This window comes from Mollisia scopiformis, assembly GCF_001500285.1.
Source record: "Mollisia scopiformis unplaced genomic scaffold LY89scaffold_9, whole genome shotgun sequence".
Classification (NCBI taxonomy): domain Eukaryota; kingdom Fungi; phylum Ascomycota; class Leotiomycetes; order Helotiales; family Mollisiaceae; genus Mollisia; species Mollisia scopiformis.
In genome coordinates, this window is record NW_017263589.1 from 1,487,661 (window position 1) to 1,513,282 (window position 25,622).

Here is a 25,622-nt window from a genome sequence, read left to right on the forward strand (position 1 = left end):
CCCATGTTTGCTGATTTCTGTAACTTAGACGATGAAAAGAAGGAAGGCTGATTCGAAGACTGGAGCGAATGGGAAGAAGGCGGATTATGATTAGATCGGTTGGAAGGGAATGTTCGTAGGTTGTCCAGCAACAAGAAGTGAATCGAAATAAATGACTTGACGTGACGCTCAAAAGATCGTGAGAAGAGGCAAGAAGAGCATCAAAAGTGAAAGATGTGGGAACGTGAATCTAATCTATGTACCTCCTGCACCCGAAACTGGCCATCACCTCATGCCTCCCTCATCATCCCATTGAGATCGAACCCGAAACAAGGTTCCGGGAGGCCGCAGGGAGGGCTCGACAGTTGACAGACCTCATGGTGGCTTCTCATGATGTCGCATCTGAGCTGATCTTACAGTGGTAGCGCGCAAATGTCATCTCAAGCATATCAGATCCGACAGATATAGTTTGAGGTGTGCGGCTGAGCAGCGGCGGGCATCGGCTGTCATTGGACTTGAGACGGCGTTGACAGGCCTCACGAGATCGGATGCAGGTCTGACCTCGCTGGTGAAACCTCGCGAAGCCACACTGCCCCTGAACGTTGACGACCTCGAGAGTCGGTCGCTTAGAAAGGGAGGCTGGTAAACGGCGGGTGGATCTTCAGACTTCTGAGATTTGGGGACCCCGATGTTTGGTTGAAGAACAAGGAGACTAATGGTCATATATATGTATTCACTTGTACATACGAAAGTAGAATAAAGGAAAGAAAGAACTCGAGGCTGGTTATTCAGAAGCGGCCAGTCCTGGCCACACACCGACCGCTTTTGCCGCCAACCAACTCTGAAACTTTCTGCCCATAAAGCCAAGGCGGTCTGCAAAAGCTTCGCTGTTGTACTTATTCCGGTTCCGTAGTTCGTAGAGGCCCGTGCCCTGTAGATCTTACCCAGGTATCTTACTGTCAAAGAACTCTCCGTCTTTAGAAAACATCTCACGATGTGCTGTGGACACCATGAAAGAGGTGTCCTCTGGCGCGCAAGACTCTCTGCAAGTGCTAACTGTTGCTTCAGGCCCTAGTTCTAGAATGTTTCCTTTGTTCGAGATCACAAGACGTTTCCATTTCTGTCCTAAATTTGCTGGGAATGTCACATGATTCTGTCTTTTTTTGCTGCTTCCAGGTTAGATTCACTCGTTTGCAAGGGCAAAAGGTTCGCAATTCTGTTCATGAGATCAGAGTACCCCATGGGCTTTGTACCATGAAGGCAGGGTAGGACAGATCTTTTATTGTTCAATGCTTGCATGCATCATGTCTGCCTTCATTGCTAGCAAGCCAGCCTGAAGCCAGATATATGCCCATAGCATCGCTACTTGTTGTCCGCAGATTACAGCTCACAAGATAGTAACTGCCTTGATACCTTGACCAGATTCCGTGCCTGTGCTCGCTCTCTGTCATCGTTGCTTCACCTGAGCTACTTTTTCCGGCTGGAGGACGAACGTTTCTCAACTCTGCATAAGGCTTGTCTCTGCGCGTACGACATGCTCTGCACATACTGCGTAATGCTGGAAATATATCTCGTTAGAACATGCACTAATAAGGAGTACACAGGGAGTACGTTACTTCTCGGCCAACAAGTTCAATTTTGTATTGTTCTCATAGGTCTGGGTCAAGGCGCTTGGGGTTCCTGGCGGCGGGACAACATTGACACCACCCTGCGAGGTGTAACGGAGCACTGGTAGCTGTACTACTAGGACAGCACTGCCAGACGTCACAGTAGTAGTATTGTATGCCGAAGGATTTGTCTGCGCAGCAGGTTGCAGTTGCTGAGGCGCAGCAGAGCCATAATGAGTTGGGGGAAGGTATTGGCCTAGGCCAGGTTGCATGCTCTGCATTGATGGCGGTCGCTGAGGAGGTGAAGTCGATGTAAATGCCTACTATCTGTCAGCTTGCGTCTCTTCTTGACCTTTGAACTCGACCCATGTATGAAGCAGACGAAAGGGGTGAAATCAGAAATCGGATCGTACCTGGTGAGTGCCATTTACAAACGCTGGCGAAGAGCACGCAACGCCATTAGGCAGGATAGGAGGTTGCTGCATATGTTGTCCACGTGCAGTTGATTGCGAGCCTCCTGTGAGGTAGGATGGATGGGATCGTGTTCCGGGCGAAGCAATCGATCGTTTTCGAGTCGATGAATACCGTCGTGGTCTTCTCTCTTCTGGTGGCAGAGACCAGTCACCACGCGGAGGAGGTGGCATCGTCGGGTATTCTTGTTTTGGACAACTACGGAGTTTGCGTTGTTTGGAGAAAGGCATGGTGGGGAGATCTGCTTTTCTCTACACAGAAGCGAGGGCCACGCTTAGCAGCTGAGATTCTCAATTCACTGTACTCGCACTCGTAAATTTGGATGTATGGACAACTCGATTGCAAGACATGAGAAAAAAGAGGGAAGAAAGGGAACGGCAGAGAATCGAGCTCTTGTAGTCTTGTCGTGCCTTCCATCTTCGGATGCAACGCTTTTGGCAATATCATGGCACCGAAGTCCGGAAGCAGCAATGACATGGGATCTCACCCCAATGTCTGTCAAGACCATTACCATCTTCACTCGAGTGCTGCTGTGACAAAAGTTCTTGACAGGCTGGAAAAATCAACTCTAGTTTCCAGGATTGTTTTAATCTCTATCTCAGAGCTATGGCTAGAAGTAGGGAAAGGAGTGGTGAGGAGTAGTTCTTTCCCTATAGCGTGGATGCGCGCTAGTTCGAGGTAATCACCTGGGCACTTTACTCATCGCTTACTTTACTCGATCTCCCAATAGAGGAATCCCAATCAGAAAGACTACGAGTTCGCTATGCAATTGCAACACAAAAACACACACGCATCAATGTTCTAAAGAATAATCACTATCCAGAGAGAGAAGCGTCTGGCATAGATATGGATCAGGAGGACGACGACTCAATACCTACATGAAAGATGCTCTTCCAGCTCTATCTGTCTTTACCAACCCGCCATGCCGAGAACATACTCCGTGAATAGAGCCAGAGTTGAATTTATTTCAAACACATTTCACAAGTGCCTACCTGTTGCAGACTTCCAGTTGTTACTCTCGAGTCTCGAACTCACAGTCTATCGATCACTCCAGAAGCATGCGTACATCTCATTTCGAAACAACAAGACATACCATTCTCGACAGCTCAACGTAACTCAACGTGTTAAATGGGACTCGGCGATGCCTCAATACCTTCAATCCGTATTCCTACTGCGATCACAGAGCTCCCAAACCCCTAGATCGACCAGCCGAGTACGCGGTCCGAACTTCGATTTATATCTTCATTTCCACCACCCCAGAATCCGACACATACGTCACAGCAAAGAGAATTCGATAAATCCTCGAATTCCATATCTTTGACGAGCTCTTATCCCCACCGATATCAGGAACTTGGTGCTGGCCACATCATTCGTCTCTACGAGATGGAAATCATGAAAAATATATTCAAATCGCTGGCCAAGTACTGGTATGCATGGGCATTATAGTACACACAATTTACCTTGAAAACTTATTGCGCAAATTAATTTCATCTTTTTCGAAAGTCTGAGGTCGACTTTCCCCGCAATTCACGCGTGTTGCGCATTCCGCGCCGTTTGCGCTATTCGCGCGATTTGCGCAAATCGCGCTACAAGAAATACTTCGACATTCAGTATCTTGTATGCAATGAGGTCAAAGCTGGCGCTGGGGTGGAAGGGCGTCCTTTTGCTAAATATATACACCAAATCCTAAGCATGTTGGCGCTTTTCTTGTATATGTACTCTCTCTGTTATCTTGAGGCGGATGTCTTCAGAGTAGCATAGTGGATGACGGTGTGATCAAGGGAAGGAGCACAGGATAGACTGTTTGGTTGCAAAATTATTCTATTTCATATCTCCGTATGCTTCACATCTCAAGTTTGCTGATCATGCCATGATCTCCCATCTCAGCCTGTGCTGTTCCCATAAAACTCCAAATCTGTGCACCAATCCTCTTCCGTACGATAATTTCGTATCTCATCTGAACTCCCGCTCCGCCCTATGCTTGCATGCCATTAAAACGATGGTATCTCAATCAGCTTTCAAATAAAAAGAAACAAAGTCCAAACCCTCCCATCTCAAATCACTTCTCTCCCTTCTCCTGAGGATTTTTATGAAATATCCTCTTGTATCTCGCCTCGGGACTGCTAGGTGCCGTTGCACTCTTAACCGTGGATATTCCGCTCAGCTTCATGGATATAGGGCTTAAAGCCAATCCGATATTCGGTCTACTCGAAAGTGGACTTGTGGCTAATACGTGATCTGTCCCCGAAGTAACAGGCTGACTACTTGAAAAGAAGTCGAGCATCTCATACGATTCGTTCCCTGTTCCTCTGGGACGGTAATACAAGCCGGGTGAAGGCATGTCAGATGTGTCGAGTTCGGGGCTACTTTCGTCCGTATGGGAATCGATATCAGCGTCCGAGCTAGGTGGAGAAAGAGTCGTCTCGCCTGCTGAAGAAATTTCTGGAATGCTGATATGAAGGTCAAGTGCTGCCTTCAGCGGCTGGAACTTGAATGAGTGCGAATCTCCTGGTTCAGGAGTAGGAAGGGGTGTTCCTTGGGTAGTCCGGGATCCAGGTCTGGCAGATGGTGGCAAGGTGCGTCTTGTGCCATGCCAGTATGTGCTCGAGGTTCGGAGTGGTGGTCGTGACAAACTCTTTCTGGTCTTTGACGGGGCTTCTTCCTCATTCTCCCCATCAAATTGGGATATTTTGAATTCGCTAAGGTTGCTGCCGCTCTCCCTCCTCTTTCGTCCCACCCTACTCGGAATATTCGTGAATCCGGCTGTGGTCATTCGTCGCAAGTCTACCTGACTAGGACTGAACACAACCCTAGCCCGAAGCTTCTGCACTGCAGCATCTAACTCCAATTCAACGGCACAGTGATTCCTTATCCTACTCAGCTTTGGCCAAGTAGCTCGCTCTCCGCAAAGACAAGCTTGCACCATGAAATCTGCTGTCGGATTCTTCAGGATACGTGGAAAGTCCTTGTAGTCTATTTCAGGCAAGATGGTAATATCTCCAGAGTACTTCTGGCTCAGAACAGATCTGCATTTCGTAACTAGATTTGGGAATATTCCCAGCTCAGCCAGAACATGCATGCGGTGTAAAGCCTCATCTTTGGCAAGATTCGTAAGAGTATAGACCCATCCGGGACCAGATCCTTCGGAATTTGCATCTTTTGCAATAGCCTCTTCATCTTTGACCAAGAATGGAACAACGTGTGGATTGACCTGCGAGACAATGAAATGATTAACATTGAACATCTCTGCCAACCGAGTCATTGGGAGATCATTGTCGACACTACCATCGATCCAGCGTTGGGGCGTCGGATTCCAAGGAGTATTCTCGCCAGTGATTGGATTTTTGACCAAAAGGGGCGCTGCTGAGAACAACAGAGGGACAGAACATGATGCCGCTACTGCCGACCAAATCATCACATTTGGTGCCGTAATATAGTTCAACAAACGTGGCAGTTCGTACACGGATGCAGAAGAAACACAGATATTCAATATCCGTCTCGTTCGGTTGTAGGCTTCTTGAAACGTCATGTCGCCAAGTATCTCCTGCATAACTCGTGTCAAATGCTTGCTGTCGATCCACGCACCCTGAGTCAAAAGTCGGCGCAATCGTTCTAGAATACCGTCTTCCTTGCCATTCTCCTCAAAAACGTCCAGATTGCCGAATGGGAACTTTTTAAGAACGTCCGGTATCTCCTCGTCGGTCCTTGTACAAACAACTGCACAGACAATACTCCCAGCTGAAGCACCAGATATGATCCGAGGGAGAAGATGTGCTTCGAATAGCGCTTTCAGCACACCAATGTGGTTCATGCCAAACGTTGCGCCTCCACTGAGTAACAGAGCACTCCTGCCAAATGCTTGCCTTGCATGCACAACCTGCTCCAGTATGTCCTTGGTCTCCATTCCATCTGGTAAAGTATGTTTGCTCTTCTCAACCAGATCCCGAATCGTAGCCAAGGCAGAATCAATGTAGCGTTCAATCAGGTCTTTTGTCCCAATATGCGAGTGCTTGTATAACCTCACATTCTCCATTCCGCCCAAATCTCTCGACAAGGACGTCCGTACCAGATTCAACATCAGTTTGATATCGCAATTAATCCTCGCGTTGTCCATCTGCTTCAATCGTGCTTCGATCATGGTAGCATCGAATTCGGAGGACGTAGAATTGAACTTCCATGCTTCGTTGTCCTCGAGGACATCGAGGTCTCTGGCAGCAGTCTGCCATTGCTCCATACTCTCCGCATTCTTCATCCGCAATCCTAGAATCTGCCTTCTCTCCTCTCTCCTCGCGGCTGCCACCCGCTGCTCCTTCGTCAAGCCATCTCTCATTCCTAGAACGGTGCTGTTAACCACGTCCACCCCGCCCTTCAAGATCCTAACGGCCGGCCCTAATATACTCCATGTCTGCGAACTCCGCCTATTCAACGGAGGTGAACTGTTGCCATCGTTGCAAAGGAATCCTCGAATGGGTGCCGAGGTCGGCAACTGCTTCTGCGGGTGCGGATGGGATCTGGTATTGTCCGAACACAGGAGCGGCGTCTTCTGTAGATATTCTAGCAATACCATCTCTGTGTCTGCGCGCCATGAAGCATGCGTGCAGTGGGTGTTCGTGTTGTCGAGCTGCGTATGCCTCCCTTCTCACATCTCACTGCAGGCGTGTCTCAGTACAACACAGCAGATTCCCAGGAATTTTAAAGGAAGTGGAACATCTACCGTCAGCGGATTCGGCGGGACGGCGTACTTTGTACTGTAGTGTGAAGTCGTCGGATGGGAATCAGAGAATAGCGGTGATGCCGGGTCCCAGGTGACTTGCTGTTAGTACACGGCAGTGCGGCAATTTGGTCGTGAAGCGGGATGCGCTGTGATGATATTGGCAAAGCGCGAGAAAATTGGGGGTCACGAGCAGGAACACAAAACATCAACCCACAACCTTCACGGGAGTTTCGTCATCGAATGTCCAGGATACAATAATGGATGGATGTTGCTGGTGGTTGTGGGAGAAATCCGGGTTTTTGAATCGAATCAAGTCAAGGAACGACGAGGACTTGATTGATACAGTATGCGACTGCTGCGACTCTTCACTTGTTACGTTGGTCGTTCAGCTGAGGACAGGGCAGGCCAGGGCAGGCCAGGGAACATGGGCGCGGAATGTCGGTTTGGGGCGAGTGGGATGTGATATGCATCAGATACAGTATTATCGAGGCACAACATGCCATCCATGCCTTATGTATGGTTGATTCTTATTACTGTACGAACTGCGGTCGTGTGTGTAACCTGAAAGATATTTCCAAACGGAGCCATGTTTGTTCATTTTCCTCTCTTCTGTCCCATCCCACGTCCTGCTGAGCACATACAGTTATTTTTCTCTTTCCAGCATCTGCATCTGCATCTGCATCTGCACGCTTGACTCGGGGTCCAATCATGCACTCATCCAGCCATTCAACATCCATCACCCCACATCATGATCCCCATGCGGTTGCGCAAGTGCGGGATAAATCCGGGGACATCATTCACTCCTTCAGGTCAACTTGTCGTTCTCATCTCAGCTGATTCATGAACCATGGAAGAAAATCCCGGGCACATCGCACGCATGCCAGGTGTCACAAGTCATTGAGACGCCTCCCTCTCCCCGTCTTCGTAAATACAACGCCACACGGCTGACACACTTCGAAGAATGCCACTTTACTGGTGGGAGATCAAATAAGACTAGGCCAGTGTCTTGCATTTTACTGTACAGTGCATAGCGGACCGTCCAAGCCCGTTCCCGCGGTGTGCCGCTGGTGTATCTCCAAGCCACTATCTCAACATCACAAGCTGCAGCTCTGAGAAAAGACTATCTCAGATGAACATCGCTCTCCAATTACAAGCTTCAATCTTGAGTTTTCCGAGAGAGAGGTGCTTGCTCGAACGTACATCACGCGGCTGAACTCTTACGACGAGGTGTGTAGCACTACATTCGCTGAGAAGATCTTATCGCACTTGTGCAACACACCCATTTCAGAGAACGGCTGAGATGTGGTGCTGCATGTGAAAATCTATTCCAGAAGTGAAACATGTGTATCTGATGGAGGGGCAGGAGAGACATTTCACAAGCAAGACGCCTGAATAGAATGTGAGATGTTATCAAAAAAACAAATAGTAAGTTTTGGAGTCACGGGGAGGACTGAGTCTTGAGATCCAAAAATTCGTGACATTGCTACTACGTAAGAATAAAATCTAAATTGCATCAAATTCAAAGGGGTATCTACGCTTTGTTACGTTCCAACTCCGCCAAGTTCCTCTCCAAGAGGCTTAGATGCGTCGTCCAAACGCCGAGTTCGTAACTTCTCCCAAAAACCATGAAAGGAGTTCAAGCACATGCAGGTCATCCAAATCTCACCCACCACCACCCCATCCCCCAAGCCCAGTCATCAACGTCTAGTACAGCTTTCCATCGGGTCCCATCACACCCTCGCTGCTGGCCAAGTTGCACTGGCGGAACAATCTCTGCTCCTCCGGGCTAAAGGCTCCGACGACCGAGTGAAGAACACCCTGGTTGTTGAAGAGAACGAGATCGCCTTCCACCCAGTCGTGAGGGTAAACATGCTGAGCAGAGATGGCTGGTCGTTGCAGACGATGGACGAGCTCTCTGACCTCTTTCAAGTCAGTCATCACCTCTCCGTTTGGCATGTGGATCGCCTTAATGGCCGAAGGGTGGATTTGGAGAGCAAGGCCACCGTTCGGGTTCTTCCAGCACATTGGCAGGATCTTGATGTCTGCCTCATTGATAGGTGGTAGGTCAGACAATGGCAGTTCGAGGCCCTCGGAAATCATTCCAAGACCATCGGATCGACTCTTGGCAGGAGACATCCAGATGTATGGATGAGGTGCGTACTCGACCTTGGCATTTCGAACAAATTCCTTGTCTTCCTCGCTCAACAAGTTATACATGTTCTGGCCAGACACGAAGGCTGTAGTTCCAAGAGGAACGTCCATCTCCTCCCCAGTTCCATCGTCGAAACGTAAAGTCTGGCGTCTGCCAGCGGGGACCTTGACAGCAAGCAGTGATGTGACCTTGGGAGGGTTCAAGGCATAAAGAGCCGCATCAATGTGCCATCGGTAGAACCGGGTTGCGTCCAGGTCGTCCTCCTCCGGAATGATCTCCTTGTGGAAGGTCTTGTGGTGTGGGTGCTTCAGCGTGATGTTCTTCAATCCTTCATACTCCTCGTAGAATCCATTCCCAATGACTTGTACTTGTGGCTGGTGAGGAATGGTCTTCAGGTCGGGGTGGAGGACGGAACGCTTCGCATCGAGGGTCTTGCCGTGCCCATAGTTGTCGGACGCAGGATCGAAACGCTTGGTGAGCTCATATTGGGCTCGAGGGGACAGGCCGGCTTGGTTCTTCAAGACAACGACATGGGAGTTGTACAGGGCATTGCGAATGACTTGAAAGTCGGCTTCAGAAAGATTCTCGAGGTCCACATTGCTGATCTCGGCGCCGAAGTCGACTGTCGAATCTGGGTGAGGGGGTGGGAGAGGGCGGACTTCGAGTGTTTTGACAGCCATTGTATTTGTAGAACGGTCTTCTTGTCGTGTTTAGACGATAGGTATTGCTGTTAGATTCAGGCTGTGATAGGAGTTAATCTTGTGAGGATGATAGCAAATTCCAAACTGGGGAGACCATTTTTATATACTCATCCTGCCCCGGTACTCACCGTCGTCCAGAGAGAGGACTCCGGCCGCGTTGCAGACTCAATGGATCTAGCTTATCAGCGGCCCGCCGTCAAAGAGGGATTTTTGAAGCAATCGAGACCCACAACGGCAGCCGCGGAAAAAGAAACGCTGGCGGAAGGTGGCAAGTCGTCCAGTTCCGAGACGGACCCCTCCGAGATGCCAAGAATGCACGGACCATACAATGCGGTTTGCCAACGAAAAGATGCTTAGATGAGTTCCAACTACACTTCTTGACCCTTTTATGGGGATGATAGATGTATCGAGCGATATATCATACCCAATTATTCTGTTGGAGAAGTTGATGTTAGCAGATTGGTTAGATTACTATGTCCTTTTGCGTCAACATAGGCTCTTGCAACCTCGCTCAGACAACAGTCGTTGCTTTCCGGCTCTCCCTCTGAAGTTGCTTCAGTCTGTCCCATACTGTCATCTGCTTCCATGCGACATTCCGTATTCTTCTGATTAGAAAGTGTCTTAACGGTGTTGCCAATCGAGAATTGATCCTGTACTTTCCGGCTTGGGAATATGACACTCGTCTGTTAGTGTAGTTCGCATACCTAGGTAGTTGTCGACGAGAGCATCAGGAACATATTCAAACTCAAAACTTCAACGCGAAATGAGCAGCAACAGACTGCCTGAACAATCGTTCCCGACTAATCGAGCAAGTGCACACGTGCAATGACGAGAGCTCATCAATAGATTCTTTGTCATCCTCTAGTTGGGCAATGCCAAGTAGTGTGTAAGCATTGTGCACGAAGCAATTACCATCTCTACACGGAGAAGGAGGGGGATACGGTACTTGCTCGCAACTCAATCCGATGCGTTGACTACAGCAGAAAGACCAGCGTACAATGCGTTTATGAGTTGTAGATTCTTCCTCAATCAAGCGTTGCACTGGTTTCTTACCCTGCATCTTGGAGGTCGTTAACAGGGTTTCATGCCGTCGTGTCCTTATTCTCACTCTATTCAGTCTGAATGGAAGAAAGAAGAAAGATCTGTATCTTCTCGACATAGCTAGGTCAAGCTGATAATCACCCAATAGTGTGCTCATAATCTTCAAACGACATGAACTTCGGTCCTGAGGTGATTCTAGCAGCGCCGGGGGTTCCTAGCAAAATTGATTTTGAAGGTGACTGCTCGGTTAATCAACATTCCGATGCTGCATCCACTTTAAGTTCATTCTAAACGCTGAGAAAGCAAAGTGCAGCCTCCAGGGCGCAGGCATAGAAAAGAACTTTTGTACGAACTACGCTCAGAATCAATTAAACTGAGTAAAATGTGTAAGAATGATATCCTTAGGTCTATTGAGGTTCGCACAATTATCCAACGATTCCACGCACAATTTCATTGCATTCCACCGATCAGCTCCAGCCAAATCCTCCCATTTGTTCCTGGAATGTTAGATAACAAACCACTCACTAGTTCTGTGAATAGAGCGAAACGCAGTCCTCTACGCCTTTCCAATCCTACCGTGGACAGCTCCGACAATGAGGACATTACTCAATAGAGTACTAATTGGTCTGACAATCATCCTCACATGTGTGACGGCTCAGACAGTCCCGGGTTATACTTGCTCTGAAGGGAATCCATGCACGTTAGCCTGCTGCTCTCCGTATGGATTTTGTGGTTACGGACCTGACTTTTGTTCCCCCCAATCGAATTGCATCGCAGCATTGAGCCAAGATCAAACATGCAACTTGACATCGCCGTGCGATCCTGGCACATACCCAGGCTGGACCAACACTACTTGGGGTAAGTGAAAGCTGTACTAAACCTCGACTTATCCTGACCTGATTTTTCTAGGCCCGACATATGCTTCTGCAGAAACCTGTCCGCTGAATGTGTGCTGCAGTCCCTTTGGGTTCTGTAAGTTCTCCCAGAATTGCTCCGAAGGGTTCCAAACTCATCAACGAACTAGGTGGAACAACTCCAGATTTCTGCGGGAACACGACAGTACCGCAGCCTTCTAGCAACGAAACTGCATCCTCACTTTCTCGGACTATAGGATACTACGAGGGATGGAGTATTACGAGACCTTGTGATCGTAAGTCTGATCATGTCCTTGTACCCAGTTCTGATTTAGCTAATATCGGTTCTTGACAGAAATGCCACCTAGCGAGGTACGAAAGAAAACCTTCAGAAGTGTCATTCTCTCTAACGTTCTATAGATCCCAGTTGACCTTTACACTCACCTACTCTACTCGTTTTTGGCAATAGACCCCGTAACATTCGAAGTTGTTCCAGCGACGCTTGAAGAATTAACACTATTTCCGGAGTTCACGGCGCTGAAGAATAAGAAAGCGGGACTGGAAATCTGGCTGTCCATTGGAGGATGGGCTTTCAACGATTGGCCGGGTCCAACAGCCTTTACATTTTCCGAATTGGCTGCCTCGACCTCCGCTCAGTCGGCTTTCTTTGCGTCTCTCCTATCTTTCATGTCTCAATATGGATTTGATGGAGTTGATATCGACTGGTACAACTCCTTAGCTTCACTTTGGGATATCAGCTAAGCAACAGAATTAGGGAATACCCAGTGACCCCAGATCGTAACGGGAGCGTTGCCGACTTCACGAACTATGTTTCTTTTATGCAAAATTTGAGAGAAGCTATGGATGCATATTCTCCCAACTCTAGATATGGGTTATCCATGACCCTTCCCAGCAGCTACTGGTATATGCAGAACTTTGATATTATAAACTTTGCGAAAATCATTGATTGGGTATATCGCTATCTTATGCACATCTATTCCAAGCTAACCTGCTGGTTTAGTTCAACGTTATGACTTATGATCTACATGGAACTTGGGATGCTTTTGATCCTTACATTGGAAATATTATGTTGGCACATACAAATCTCACGGAGATTATCCAGACTATGGACTTACTGTGGAGAAATAACATCGATCCGGCCCAGGTATCTATGGGATATGGATTTTATGGCAGAAGTGAGTTCATCCTTAAATTTCGTAACTCCTTTCGTCGGCGCTCAACCGTTTTCCCTTCTCTCATATCGGCCAAACTTCAGAAAGCTAACTTCTACAGGTTTCACAGCATCAGATCCCAATTGTTTAGAAGCAGGCTGTCAATTCTCTAGCGGGGGTGAGTTGCTGTTCCGTTGCAAACTTGCAGCAAACTGATACTTTGGGTTTAACTAGCCAATGCTGGGCCATGCACACAGTCTCCTGGGATATTGTCTTTTCTGGAGATCGAAGCGATTCTTAATGACCCCACTCGCAATCCTATCATAACATTGGACCCTATCGCGGCTGTCCAAATAGTCACTTGGGATTCGGATCAATGGGTGAGCTTCGACAATCAAGAGACCATACAAATGAAACAGGCTTATGCTGATAGCCGAGGCATTGGAGGGCGAGTCACCAATGATTAATGGCTGGCGCGATATGATGTGCTAACTTCTCGTTCTTTAGGCAAATGGTTTGGGCTGTTAGTCTTGACTCCCACTGTGGAATCGCAGCTGGTAAGATTTCCACCCCACAACTTCTACTGTTCAACACTAAACACTCTACCATTAGGCTATCTCGCCAATAGTTCCAACGAATGCGTCCTGGTAAACACCTCCTCGATATCCAGTGCGACTTCTATCAGCATCATCAAAGCAACGACCATCGCAGTAGAGTCTTTTACTATACCCTCAGAACCGGGAACTACTACATCAACCCGCTCTGGTCTTGCCCCAACACCAACTTTCGGATCAACTCCAGCCCCATCGAGCAGCTTCACCATCCCACCACCACCCGCAGCTTCCACAGCCGGTAATGCCTCAACTAACGATCCTTGTACTGGCATTGTTGGTGTTTTGAGATGCAGCGAAGTTTTCTTCGCTGTGTTTGGCTGGGATGGGGATTGTGGCATAGGCAGGATTGCCCCTTGTGAAGACAAGTGCAGTTAGTATTTCTCCACGATCGATGAGCTTTACTGGGAAGCATGATAACTTGTTTCGCACTGCTGACATTTCGTTACAGGCGAGTGTCTACCTCCAACGGTAATTGTGTCCGGAGATGAACTCAGTGGAGATAGTTCGCAATGCCTACTTATTCGCTTAGACTGAATGACTTACAGTTGCCGAAGAAAGATAAGGTACTGTAATACTCAGCTTTGCTTCCCGACAGTCAAGAATATAGTCTCGAAGAAACGGGATACCTTCACGGGGTTGGGTTGGGAGAGAGGATGGTCCCGGTGAAGATATTCTCTGGAGACCAATAATGAAAGGACCGTAGTATGTGAAAGCAAATACAAAATGCTCGAGCGTATGCACTTCCTATAATCCAGCCATTGTTTCTAGTTTGCGAAATAAATGTATTCAAGCGCGTAATTTCCCTATACCTTCCTTGTCAAGTTCACCAACCTCTCTTCAAGTTCCCAGGTGACGGTGAATAATTCAACGCATACATATCTTACTACAAGGTACTTAACTGATGGTTCTGGTGAGAAAATCAAATCGTATCACTGAGATCACTTCCGAAAATATCCTTCTTCTGATTGCCCCTGCTCAATCAGCAAGTTTGCACTTCCTTCGTCTTGAGGCAGGACATAGCAAGACTAACCTCGTGCAAGGATGGGTACTTCTCTCTCAACAACTCAAAGTCTTCCACCCTGGTGGACAGATATTCAGAGACTTGGCTCTGTGCTCGAAGAATAACAAATCGTCAGGCGCTATACTTTTCGGATCATCTACTGCAGGAGAGGCATACCACCCTGCACTGTCAGACTATACCATATTCGTCAAAGACTAGGCACGGGTTTCCTCGGCAGACCACTACCGGAGACAATGACAACAGGAGAGATCGCTAAGGCGGAAGAATTAAGGAGAGCCAAGATGCATTCAAGCGTCCACTAGCTTGGCAGAGTACACAGACGCAGTACAGAAACAGGTGTACTAATTCAGAGTTAGACCCCGGACATGAGCTTTTGAATGCTATGATTTTGGAGACTGAGAATTGAATGAAAATGGTCTATCTATGAGCAGCTTTTGAGCTTACCCTCCGAGAAGATAAAACTCGCTTAATCTTCCCATCTATCAATTTACCCCTATTTCAAGAAAATAGTAGGCGAGAATGCTATTCTTATGAAGCGAGAAGATCTGTGAATGAATGACGAATGAATGACGTCCTTCCATCTCAGCTATTGAATTGTGCGAAGTCAGGAATGTAGTAAGGAAAAGTAAAGTTGAGGAGATTTAATTGTGACGTCTATAATTGTGAAAAGGCTGGATGGGTTCGTGATAACCTACTAGGATATATTACTATGTTCGAACCTTAGAGAAAGTGGCTTCGTATGTTTATCTGACTGACCTAGAGATTTTTCTATAAATCGAGAAGAAAGCGTAAAGATGTAAATCAATGGGTGTTGGCGCCTCAGAGTTGCCAACACAGGCTCTCCAAAAAATGACAACGCGAGAGGCGTGATTATGAGGTACAGTGATCTTGAACACCAACAAGAAACTCTAGACTGGCGTTTTGTTCACCATCAAAGTCTGCGAGTTACAGAACCCCTTCAAGCCGTTGACACCCCATTCAACTCCAATTCCGCTTTCCTTGAAGCCTCCAAAAGGAGCTTTGGGAGAGAGGTCAAAATGATTGTTGACCCAGACCGTTCCTGATTCTAGCTGGCGTGCGATTCTGCTTGCTCTGTGAATGTCACTGGACCAAACGGAACCCCCAAGGCCCATGCGAGTCTCGTTGGCCCTGTCGATGACTTCCTGCTCGTCTTCCCAAGCCAAAATAGGTACGATTGGACCTGCAGGATACAGTGTATGAGTCAACGACTTCACAAATCTGGAGCAAGAAGACTTACCGAAGGGCTCTTCAACCACAATTCGAGAGTCGTCGGGAGGATTGTCGATGATCGTAGGGTTAATGTAGTAGCCGCCTGACTTTTCGACCTTGCCTCCTATTGCGACTGACCATCCCTCCTCTTCAATGTCGGCAAAAAAGCCTTTGACTCGATCGTATTGCATCGAATTCTGAATCGGTCCGCAGAAAGTTTCTGGGTGAAAGCCGTCTCCAACTTGGAGGGTTCTGACGTGCTGGATCAAGGCCTCGCGGAATTCAGCATAGATGGATTTATGGATGTATACACGTTTCATGCAGAGACAAATTTGGCCTGAGTTCAAGAAGCAAAATGTAGCAATCTAAAATGGTGGGTATCAGAACTTCGAAGCTCCCTTTAATGTGAAGATGATACATACCTTCGGCGCAACTTTAGCAATATCGACGTCTTCACAAACAATTGCTGCATCATTGCCTCCACTGCTTCTCTCAGCATCCACTAACGAATGGAATGCATGATATTAACTCACAGTTCAAGTGTGATTCTTTTCAAGGTCTTTGCAGCACTCTGTGCAACCAATTTTCCCGTATGGGTAGAGCCTGTGAAGCTGATCTTATCAATTCCAGGGTGTGAAGTCAACCATGGACCAAGATCGTCGTCACCGCTCAAAGATTGGACAACTCCAGGTGGGAAGAAGCGTTGAGCTAGCTCAACGAGCTTGAGTCCGCTATATGGGGTGAAAGGTCTCAAAAAGTCAGAAATGGCGAGAGAAACGCAAGTTGAAGGATTCTTACGATGGTTTCACGATGATTGTGTTGCCGGTAAGGATTGCTGGAGCTCTGCAAGATCGTCAGCTATAGAGTTAAGATGGGCCATACAACATCTGGCGCGCTCGACAAAGACTGACATCTTAGCAGTTGCAAGGAGGGTAGGGAAGTTCCATGGGACGATCGCCGCAACAACCCCCAGCGGAAGATAACGCGTCGTAATTATCCTCTCTGGGCTCTCTTCGATAACCTAGGAAAGACATTCACATTAGTGATGCTCCAGATCAAAACTCCACGTAGAATGCATGCTTCAAAACGAAATTCATAACGACGAACGAACCTCCTCATCAAAACGCAGTTCTGCCATACCACGCATCCATTCGATCGCGGCTTCGACCTCAGCCGTAGCCTGGCAAGTCTATAAACCGGCATTAGTGACCCAACGGTGGATTCGGTTTTCGTAGCATACTGGTTTGCCTTGTTCCGTCGTAAGGAGGCGGATGAATTCTTCCTTGCATTCTGCTACAGCATCCGCATAAGCTAACACGGCGCGCACTCGGTCCACATATGGAACTCTAGACCAGGTCTTGTAGGCCTGACGAGCTGCGTCTACAGCTTTGTCTACGTCCTCCTTGGTAGCGACAGGAACTTCGGGTTCGGCTTGAAGGTTTGTAGGGTTGACTCCATGACGGTGTTGCTTGGTGTCTGTGAGAATACCATTGATACAATGCTTGAAAGTAGTGAAGTTGAATGCATCCGAGCCATGAGCATAGGCGTTGCCGTTCGCGGCTACAGACATCGCGGATATCAATTGTGTGAGATTCTTGGGCTTCGTCTTTGACGAGGAGGTGAAGACGTTTTTATAAACTCAGAATTGCGATGATATCTTATTCGCATGCTAAAATGGGAAAGAGGGGAAGCTGAGGAGATATCATGGTAACACTGGGTTTCACTAGCACATAGAATTGCCATGCCGGCAATTGTTACGGGTGTAAAAGAAACGGACCGCGCAAGACCTCGTGATTCTTTCGACTGGTCGAGCCGTGGAGTTGTATGACACTTGAGGCTATCGTACAACAGAAGGTCTGGTGTCTCTATTGCTAAGAAGGCTTATTAAATGTCTCTCAAACACAGTCCGCGACTAATTTCTCCAAGCTCACGAATAATATGTTCTACAGCAAGATTTCGAGACGATGTGAGACTAGGATCTGTGGACTTGGTGCGCTGCGGTATGTATGGGCAATCACGAATGAGGCTCCTGTGACACTGCCTTGTATGGTGATTAGTCAAGCTTCAAACGTGAAGAATTGGTTGTTACTTTAGGCGTTCGACCTCCTATAACCTCTTTCGTTCTGCTCGTCCTCATTTCTAATAGCCGCTGGCTAGAGCACTGTGCTCATGATATTCGCCAGTTTTAGCTTTCACGGGATGGCATTTAAGCTAAGAGAGTTTTAGACAGTTCACTCCACTCGAAGATATCAGAACACGGTAATTTTAGCTTTCTACATCATGTTCTATCTCAGCATCTCAACTAGTTGGAATTCAAAAGAGCTCATTACGGTCTAAATATATAGAGAATATATACTATATATGAAGGAGTATACCATAGTTACAAAAGGAAGATCATGCTTTACTGCCTGCACCCGAAAATCCCGAAGTATCATAGTGGACAATTGTTGTTATCTGCGCCCTCATTTGCGAAATCAGATTCAAAGCATTCGTCGCATCAATTTGTTGTTGTGATGTCGAGGCCGGAGCAGCTTGAATGTCGATCCAAGGCGCAGCCAACTGGTCAAGTCGATCATTCATATAAGTTCTGTGAACATTTACCATCCTGGTCGCGAGGCGATCCATGAACTCGGCCCAGAGACCTGCCATATTGGATGGTGTTGAGGGATTGGCGAGGGTATAGAGCTCGTCGAAGGTCTGCCAGGTTGTGAGCATGTCGGAGTAGGAGTCAGACGCGAGAGAAGAGACGTAGTCGTCATTTATATAATTGAAGACTCCGAAGCCCTGTGATTGTGTCAGGCTCATACTCATAGTGCAGCTGCAGATCACATGTTCCAAACTTACAAGTCTCAGTAGTGTGAGTGCCGACTGAGTATTTGCTATTGTTGGTGTCTCGGTAAGGGGATCAAAGGTATCATCCGCAGACGGATCAATAGTGGTACTATACACTCGAGCCTTATATCCGTTCAGCGACTCTTCCAGATTGGTCAAGACATCTGGGTTGGCTGTGGAGCCGAATGCGTCTGCAAAATCCGTGAAGGCAGACCCAACAGTAGGCAAGTTGGCGGTAGGGAACCCAGTCGGCAGATTGTTATTGACCCACTGGGCATATGGGAGATCTGCCCAATTTGCTAGCGTGGTGAACGGAACGGCTGTCAGTGTCGAAGTTCGGTCACCGTTGCCGTCCGCGAGATCCATTACGGGGCGTTGGACGTATTCGAGGAAGTTGCGGCCGGTGACTCGCTCGAGGACATGCTCTGTGACTACGGTGACTTGATTTGCGCTTGTAGTGTCTGCATCATCCGTAAGTGTTCCATCAAGGCAGTTTCCTGGATTCAGGAGTGCATAAGCACTATCATGACCTATTGCGGCGTCAGCATCCAGTACAGTTGAAAATACTTTAAAACTTGAGAGTGATAGTCCGCCACGACTTCTTGGACACTAGAGTCTCCACTTCAAGTCCAACTTCGGATAGGATTGCAAGACTAACCATTCTCTTGGTTCAGATAATAGCCGTTTCCACCGTTTGGATAGGTCGGTGCAACAAACTGGAGAGTTCCAGTGTTGTAAACCACATCAGTAACTTCATATGTCTCCTCGGAGCCACTTGTTGCAGTTCTTCCGAATAAATTGAAGAATTGAAGCATCCGCTTGGTAATGGTCGGCGCAGTTGAGGACTCATCATCCGCGGTGGCCAAGGACGTGTCAATAGCAGTGGCGTTTGCGTAGCATACAATCACCGCTGATGAGCCACTACATCCAGTCAGATCAGTCTCGGCTTGCGCGAGAGAGATATCGTTAGTTGCTGTTGTGCCATTCGCAACGATGTTCCAAAGCCCAGTATCGACTACTGAGCCTTCATAAGCCAAACCGACGCAGAGCTCTGGGTAGTGCGTCTGGGCAACAGTGTCCTCGACGGCCGCAGCAATAGTGTTGGAGACATCGAGGGCTCCTTTGCGATCATAATCATACCAGTTCATGTATGCAGCGGGGTCTGATCTGTGATACCAATCAACCCTTGAAGATGCTCCCCAACCGACTAGTTGCCCCCTCCATCTGTACTGTCTCCCAGCCAATGTTCCGGATCTTGGTTTGACCATGGACATATCAGTCGCAGCTGAAGCGCTCTGGAATCCGCCTGGCCATACTCTGTGCCCAACAATGTTGTTCGTCGTGCGAGTAAAGTGGAAGTCATGAAATGTCCCATTATACGTTCCATTTCCAGCCGGAACCCAAACACCTTCGGGGCTGCCATTCATGAGCATACAGTGAGAGGTAGTGCAGTTGCCGGCAGGTTGCCATTCTGCATGATACTGAAATTGAGGGTCGGACGAGAACGAAGATCTTCGGACAGGAGTAGTGTCAACCGGGCCGCCATCGGCATATACTGCATATGTCATCCACGCCACAGCTTGGGCTACACACCCGAGGAAGCCTCCGTCTGTCCCCGAGACAGTCGGTGCTCCGGCACAAGTAGCATCGTCAAATGTCTCTGGGCCGTTGACTAAGGAGATGTCAATGCTCATGTCACTATTGGCTGCGGCAGTATATGAGAAGCTATCGCCAGAACTGTACGCAGAAGTGGCAGTGGCCCAGCTTTCGAGCCCGGTCATCGTAGCATCATCAATCGAGATCGTTGACGGGACGTTAATCGATTCCGAACAAGCACCATCAGGGCAATACCTGAAACATAATTAGAGAGTCCATGATCAAATATCAATAATTCAGAGCTCTTACCCATGAGAGCAGGTAAAGTTGCAAAGAGCGTTGTAATCTGAATCTAAGCCGGCGTTGGCAAATCCAGTTGTATTCGCCTGTGTTCACAGTCGTAGAGTTAGTATGCTGTGAACAAGTGAAAGCATATTTATAAGCAATACACAGGAGAGGAACAGGAAACCCAGGAATAATCCCATGGTCCAAGTACCCTCGAAATAAATTGATACCAAGAGATTAGGCTTACCATGTAGCCATCAAGAGTGCTCACTGTGCCATTGGCAAGACATGTGCATGGATCGGGGCAGAATCCACGACCACAAGAGTAATCGCATAGTCCCTCATAATTTCCAGAGCCAGTTCCACTTACACAGGCATAGTTAGAGCTGCAAACATTGGGACAATGCCCTCGACTGCAGGTCCATTTGCAAAGATCATCGTAGGCCATGACTGACGGAACTGGGATGAATGAAGCGGTCACGCTGGCAGTGGAAGCTGGCGTGTCGGGGAGAATACCCGTTGCCGTGCAAGTACATGCTGCAATAGGGCAGTATCCATAGCTACATGCCCAGTCACACAAGTCTGTGAAGTCGCCAGACCCAGAACCAGCAATACATGCGGGGAAGGTGAACGGTGAAACGGTTGGGGTAGGAACAGCAACTTCGACAGTGCTACAGTATTCTGAAGGACAGTAGCCATAGTTGCAGGCAAATGCGCAAAGTCCTTCGTAATCGACATTGATGGTCGGGTTGCCTATTACTCCAGTCGCATCGGGGAGCGTAGGTTGAGGTCCTAGGTTTGAACAAACACAGGCACTGATAGGACAATATCCTAAAGCACATGTGAAATCGCAAAGCTCGGCGAATTCTGCCACGCTTGAGCCTTCGATGCAAACAAAGCCTTCGATATTCGGTTCGAGTCCCAAATCGAAAACGTTGGTGGTGCTGGCAGTCCAGGCGTTATAGTTCATGATAGAATTTACGCAAGAATCGTCGATATAGTTACCGGTAATGGTCATAACACTCGCTCCATCCCTCGCTAGGTTAACTATAACCTCGCCGGTGTTTCCAGAGAAAGGTGCACTGCCGTGATAGAAGCCAGCTACCTGGGAACTCGGCGAGTGAGTCCACGTTGCTGCTACATCGTGGCCTCCAATGTTCACTGTTATGTCTGCTGTATTGGCGAGCAACCCAGTAAAATATACACTGTCTTGAACAACCGCGGCGGGTTCGAATTCGAACTGTAATTGGCTTGCCGTGTTTCCTGACGTGTAATCGTTTGAGCATGCATCGCTGAGTGTGGCGCGTGACCAAACCACAAGGATTTCTTCTTCCATCGTGGTAGTTCCTGTCTTGTAAAGATCAATAAGATATGGTAGAATGGCGCGCCAACCGTCGTGGGGGAAGGATTTGACGTAGTTGTAGGCGGCATCGCCAGTATCTGAGCTAAATACTGAATCGTATTGAGCCGCATCCAATGGACCTATATAATGGCATTCTCCCCAGTCATTCCAGCTGATAATCTCGACATAATCGGGCTATACGAAAAAAACCTGCTGCCAACGGTCGTACCACAGGTCATCTCCACGCCATACCCAGTTTTTGTCATAGCCTGGCAAGTTGGTGTAGAACATTGGCGAGACAGGCATCATGTAAGGTTGGCCGCCGTCTGACGAGTTTCCAAGGACTTGAAGGTAAGACTATAGTCACAACAAGTTAACTCAGGAGCTCTTATGACTGTGTGCATGGCAGGATGATATAGGTGCACATGACCGGGTTGTCGAAGACGGCTTCCCCTGCAACAACGCCAGTGTACCTCGTAGACAGAGCCTCCTCCTCGTAGGTCTAACGTGGTTGAAGGGGAAACTGTCTCCTATTCCTCATTCACATGATCATATATACACGCTATGCCCTCACATGTTTCTCACTGGAATACTCACAGCATCAACAGAGGTATCCATATCTTGGTCCCCCCACGGCCATGCTGCCCAGCTAAAGAGGCCATCGGCAACTCCAAGAGCAGCCGCGGGCGCAGCGCCCAACGATGACCAGTCTGGCATGAAAAAGCATCCGGTCTGACTTTTGATGTCGAGCCAGTCTTCCGCATTGGCTGGGCCCTCGAACGTAGACACAAAAGGCTGTCCGCTTTCAGTCTGGAAGTATGCACCATTCGTAGCATATGCTGTCAAATAGGACAACACTTCGTCCTTCGGCCAAGCACCCCCAGTGGAGGCGGCATAGTCAAAGGAGAAAAACAACTTAAAGCCAGCGGCATTCGCAGCTTGGAAGGCGTACGATACAGATGTAGAGACTGTATCGTCTCCGTAGGCTATATTGAGAGCAAAGGCATCGAGATGAGCAGCGATGGCGAGATCAATATCGGTCGTCCATCGGTCGACAGTCCAAGATTCTACATTTCCTACCTGTGACAAGATATTAGAGGTTGTCTCACTTGATGGGCGAGGTTTGGCATACCATGAAATGAGCGAACACGGCCTTTGCATGTGCTTGGTAGGACCATAGCAACAATGCTGCTACAATAGGAAGAAGTATCATGCTAACAACCAATCTGAACTAGGTAAATGAAGGTGGCGATTGGAAGAGAGAAAGAACGACGCCCGTGCCGGGTTTGGATGAGCATTGAGGGAACTGATGCTTCTTTTCTACAACACTGACATTTCCTCCTTCGCCCCCCTTCTGAAATCTTTCCCACCCCGTCAATCTCCATTTTTGCTACTATCGTGAAATGAAATAAGGCACGGCGGTGTAAGCTGGATGCTCAATAGTATGAATTCTCCACTCGCGTGAGCAAAATGAAGGGCCATCTGACCTCCTACTGTACTAGCTAGGTATGGCATTTCTGAACCCATCCAAAGTTCAGAAGGCAGCATATTGAACGGGCCAACTTCGCGTGGTGGACCGGGTGATGACCTTGTCCATCGTTCGTGACAGAAGTGGGCGTGGGAGGCAGATCCTTGTGGTTGAAGATATTTTGAGAATAACTTCGGAGATGGAGACAAATGCAGGCACATCTCCAGATTGGGTTGATGTTCTCGACTACGGTAATCCCTGCGCGTCCGATATTGGTACTCTGATCATGTCATGTCATGTCATGTCATGCCACGAGGTGAGATGGGGTCGAATGCGGCACAGTCTTTTCGTCGGGTCGGCTAAAAATGCTGGCTCGCTAAGAAACTCGCTTCTGAGCGCCTGCCGCGTTGCTTGATGCAGTTAAAGTTGTCGCAGGTACAAATAGGTACCTAGGTACTGCATGACAACCAACGTTCTCGGTTCTGCCCAACATGCAAAATAAAACTTTACCGAGTATGCAGGCATAAGTACCTACCTATGCTGCCATGATCCTGCCCAGACCCACAATGGTAAGCTTATCCCGACGACAAATCTAGTCACATATCCGCTCGTGGAATAAATTCATGAGCCCGGTCGACGATACGACGTTCTTCTAAATCTCCACCGCTGACACCGAAGGGTCCCCGCTGTCAGCCTTAAGAGAGAAGGTGAGTACAACGTCGCCGTTGGTAAAGAGACTCCTACGCTGCTTTAAATTCCGTACAGCGAAACAACAGGGGTGGATATGACCGCACCTATCACAACTCGAACCTGACAACTTACATAGAAATGTCTGGTCCTCTTCCTGCAGGAGAACCTTTTCTCGCCTCATACTTACGGGTTCTCCGCGGAATAGACTCACTGCCTGACCTCGTTGAATTGTTTCCAACTCTCGAGCAAAAAGTCTTGGCTGCTCCATCTACCCTCTCGGAGCACGAGCGTCGTCAGCTGCTCGACCTCGCAGATGCCCAGGATGAAGTTGCGAATCTCCAACAAGTGAGTTCCAGAGCTCGAGCAGAACTACTCAGCTCTGTGCTTTCAAGTCCCGAGATCCTCACAGACGACGAGATTGAACTCGTCAAGAACAGGTTTTGGTCTCCGCCTACACTCAACGAGGTACAGCAAATTTTCAACGGGAGTCTCAACAGGATTCAAGATTTCGTAGACAGGATCTTCGCCGTTCGTGAAGCTGTTTATCTTCCCAATGAGAGTCGAGCATTTACGCTTGCTTCAATCGAATTTACACGACGTGAGAAGCAACGCCGAGATGAGAAGCAAAGTAAGCTGGGCGGCCCAAATCCTCCTGCGATTCCCGCTTGGATGAATTCCCTATCCCAACGATTCTCAGAAGAGAAGATGTTGAAAACATGGGGCTATATAGCTCTTTTGGATTCCGAAGCGCAAACCATGAGCGCTGACCGCCGAGACCTCTTCATGTCCAAAACTCAAGCAATATTCACCCAAACAATGCTGAACAACGGTGCTCGCTCCAAACTGCTCAACAAAACGTGGAAGATATCCTTCATCAACGCCCCATCGACTGTATCTGCATCTCTCGAACCGAACGCCGATAATTCCGAGCTTCGAGATGCTTTCCGGACTCTGCTGGATCCCAACAAAGAATACAACGCTCCTCAAGGACCCGATCCGCGCTCTCCCCATGACATCCTACAGAAACGGAAAGGGTACCTAAGCAACACCTTCCTCGTCATCAACAAAACTTGCATCGACTCCGTGCTCGCCTCACCCGGTTATTCAGACGATATGAGGATCTTGGCTTTCGAAGCAGACTTCCCTCAACCAGGTCGTACTTATGTTGAGGGGTATCAAGGATGGACATGGGTTCGCTTGGAGCAATTAGTCGATGCCTTTTATGGAGCACGTATGGATGAGGAGCTTGGCATGGATGAGATCTGGAAAGCAGCAGAGAGGAGTAAGAATGAGGTGTTCGCGAGTTTGGATGCTGAGGAAGCTGGGATATGGACGACGAGCACGAGTATGACAGGACCACTACCAGGAAGTATTCTTGGGAAACGGAGGAGACGGGCTCCGTAGCAATAATGAAGGATGGCCTGACGGTCTATTCATGCTCTAGCCTATGCTATAGCTTCTGTCAACTGAGGCCATCGAACCTGGTAACCGGATTAATAAGGAAATCCTCTATAGAAAGCATATTGTAACGTCCTGTCTCATCGTCACGGATGGGACTAGACGGCGGTATATTTATAAGCCGTTTCGTGAAGCCACGAGACGGCAGCAAGCCCCAAACTTTTGCTGTCTTCCCGTCGACCATAGTACGACCGGTTCCAAAATGGCGAAGAGAAAAACCGTTAACAAAGAGAAATGCTTGAGCTGGATCGAGAGATGTTCGTACGATCCAATGAAAACGAAGTAATAAACATTGAAATAAAAACTGCAAATTTTTAATATATGTTTTAATATATATTATTTTTACAGTAATTTAAATAAAAAAAAATATAATTTAAATATAATTTAAATTTTTT

General features: G+C 48.0%; 9 protein-coding genes across 9 annotated transcripts; 2 read left to right on the plus strand and 7 right to left on the minus strand.

Annotated features, from left to right (window-relative positions):
- Positions 1 to 1,591: 1,591 nt before the first annotated feature.
- LY89DRAFT_717507 (uncharacterized protein) lies at positions 1,592 to 2,287 on the minus strand (the record flags this gene model as incomplete). Its single annotated transcript, XM_018218352.1, has 2 exons — positions 1,592 to 1,906; positions 2,000 to 2,287. The coding sequence occupies 2 exons, from the start codon at positions 2,285 to 2,287 to the stop codon at positions 1,592 to 1,594; spliced, it is 603 nt and encodes a 200-aa protein (XP_018073372.1).
- A 1,460-nt stretch (positions 2,288 to 3,747) lies between these two features.
- LY89DRAFT_510707 (patatin-domain-containing protein) lies at positions 3,748 to 6,800 on the minus strand. Its single transcript, XM_018208071.1, has 2 exons — positions 6,772 to 6,800; positions 3,748 to 6,706 (listed from the first exon to the last, which is right to left on the minus strand). Exon 2 carries the CDS (start codon positions 6,622 to 6,624, stop codon positions 4,117 to 4,119), a length of 2,508 nt encoding a protein of 835 aa, XP_018073373.1. The 5' UTR covers positions 6,625 to 6,706; positions 6,772 to 6,800; the 3' UTR covers positions 3,748 to 4,116.
- Positions 6,801 to 8,282: 1,482 nt separating this feature from the next.
- Positions 8,283 to 9,676, minus strand: LY89DRAFT_683826 (Clavaminate synthase-like protein). Its single transcript, XM_018214764.1, has one exon. It carries the CDS (start codon positions 9,601 to 9,603, stop codon positions 8,476 to 8,478), a length of 1,128 nt encoding a protein of 375 aa, XP_018073374.1. The 5' UTR covers positions 9,604 to 9,676; the 3' UTR covers positions 8,283 to 8,475.
- A 627-nt stretch (positions 9,677 to 10,303) lies between these two features.
- LY89DRAFT_510702 (uncharacterized protein) lies at positions 10,304 to 11,040 on the minus strand. The gene has a single exon (XM_018208070.1). It carries the CDS (start codon positions 10,820 to 10,822, stop codon positions 10,370 to 10,372), a length of 453 nt encoding a protein of 150 aa, XP_018073375.1. The 5' UTR covers positions 10,823 to 11,040; the 3' UTR covers positions 10,304 to 10,369.
- Positions 11,041 to 11,258: 218 nt separating this feature from the next.
- Positions 11,259 to 13,158, plus strand: LY89DRAFT_696375 (glycoside hydrolase; the record flags this gene model as incomplete). Its single annotated transcript, XM_018216830.1, has 8 exons — positions 11,259 to 11,523; positions 11,575 to 11,637; positions 11,690 to 11,815; positions 11,947 to 12,244; positions 12,295 to 12,490; positions 12,541 to 12,715; positions 12,813 to 12,869; positions 12,926 to 13,158. The coding sequence occupies 8 exons, from the start codon at positions 11,259 to 11,261 to the stop codon at positions 13,156 to 13,158; spliced, it is 1,413 nt and encodes a 470-aa protein (XP_018073376.1).
- Positions 13,159 to 15,234: 2,076 nt separating this feature from the next.
- On the minus strand, positions 15,235 to 17,126 carry LY89DRAFT_643640 (aldehyde dehydrogenase; the record flags this gene model as incomplete). The annotated part of the gene is made up of 8 exons (XM_018211804.1): positions 15,235 to 15,527; positions 15,585 to 15,921; positions 15,979 to 16,039; positions 16,090 to 16,305; positions 16,355 to 16,399; positions 16,468 to 16,577; positions 16,668 to 16,745; positions 16,797 to 17,126. 8 exons carry the CDS (start codon positions 17,124 to 17,126, stop codon positions 15,235 to 15,237), a joined length of 1,470 nt encoding a protein of 489 aa, XP_018073377.1.
- A 712-nt stretch (positions 17,127 to 17,838) lies between these two features.
- LY89DRAFT_510910 (uncharacterized protein) lies at positions 17,839 to 20,240 on the minus strand. Its single transcript, XM_018208072.1, has 3 exons — positions 19,047 to 20,240; positions 18,401 to 18,918; positions 17,839 to 18,340 (listed from the first exon to the last, which is right to left on the minus strand). The coding sequence occupies exons 1-3, from the start codon at positions 20,167 to 20,169 to the stop codon at positions 17,951 to 17,953; spliced, it is 2,031 nt and encodes a 676-aa protein (XP_018073378.1). The 5' UTR covers positions 20,170 to 20,240; the 3' UTR covers positions 17,839 to 17,950.
- Positions 20,241 to 20,420: 180 nt separating this feature from the next.
- On the minus strand, positions 20,421 to 22,824 carry LY89DRAFT_582171 (uncharacterized protein; the record flags this gene model as incomplete). The annotated part of the gene is given in 4 exon segments (XM_018209149.1): positions 20,421 to 21,806; positions 21,822 to 21,968; positions 22,209 to 22,691; positions 22,744 to 22,824. 4 exon segments carry the CDS (start codon positions 22,822 to 22,824, stop codon positions 20,421 to 20,423), a joined length of 2,097 nt encoding a protein of 698 aa, XP_018073379.1.
- A 706-nt stretch (positions 22,825 to 23,530) lies between these two features.
- Positions 23,531 to 25,257, plus strand: LY89DRAFT_510913 (uncharacterized protein). The gene has a single exon (XM_018208073.1). The coding sequence runs from the start codon at positions 23,908 to 23,910 to the stop codon at positions 25,171 to 25,173; it is 1,266 nt and encodes a 421-aa protein (XP_018073380.1). The 5' UTR covers positions 23,531 to 23,907; the 3' UTR covers positions 25,174 to 25,257.
- The last annotated feature ends 365 nt before the right edge of the window (positions 25,258 to 25,622 follow it).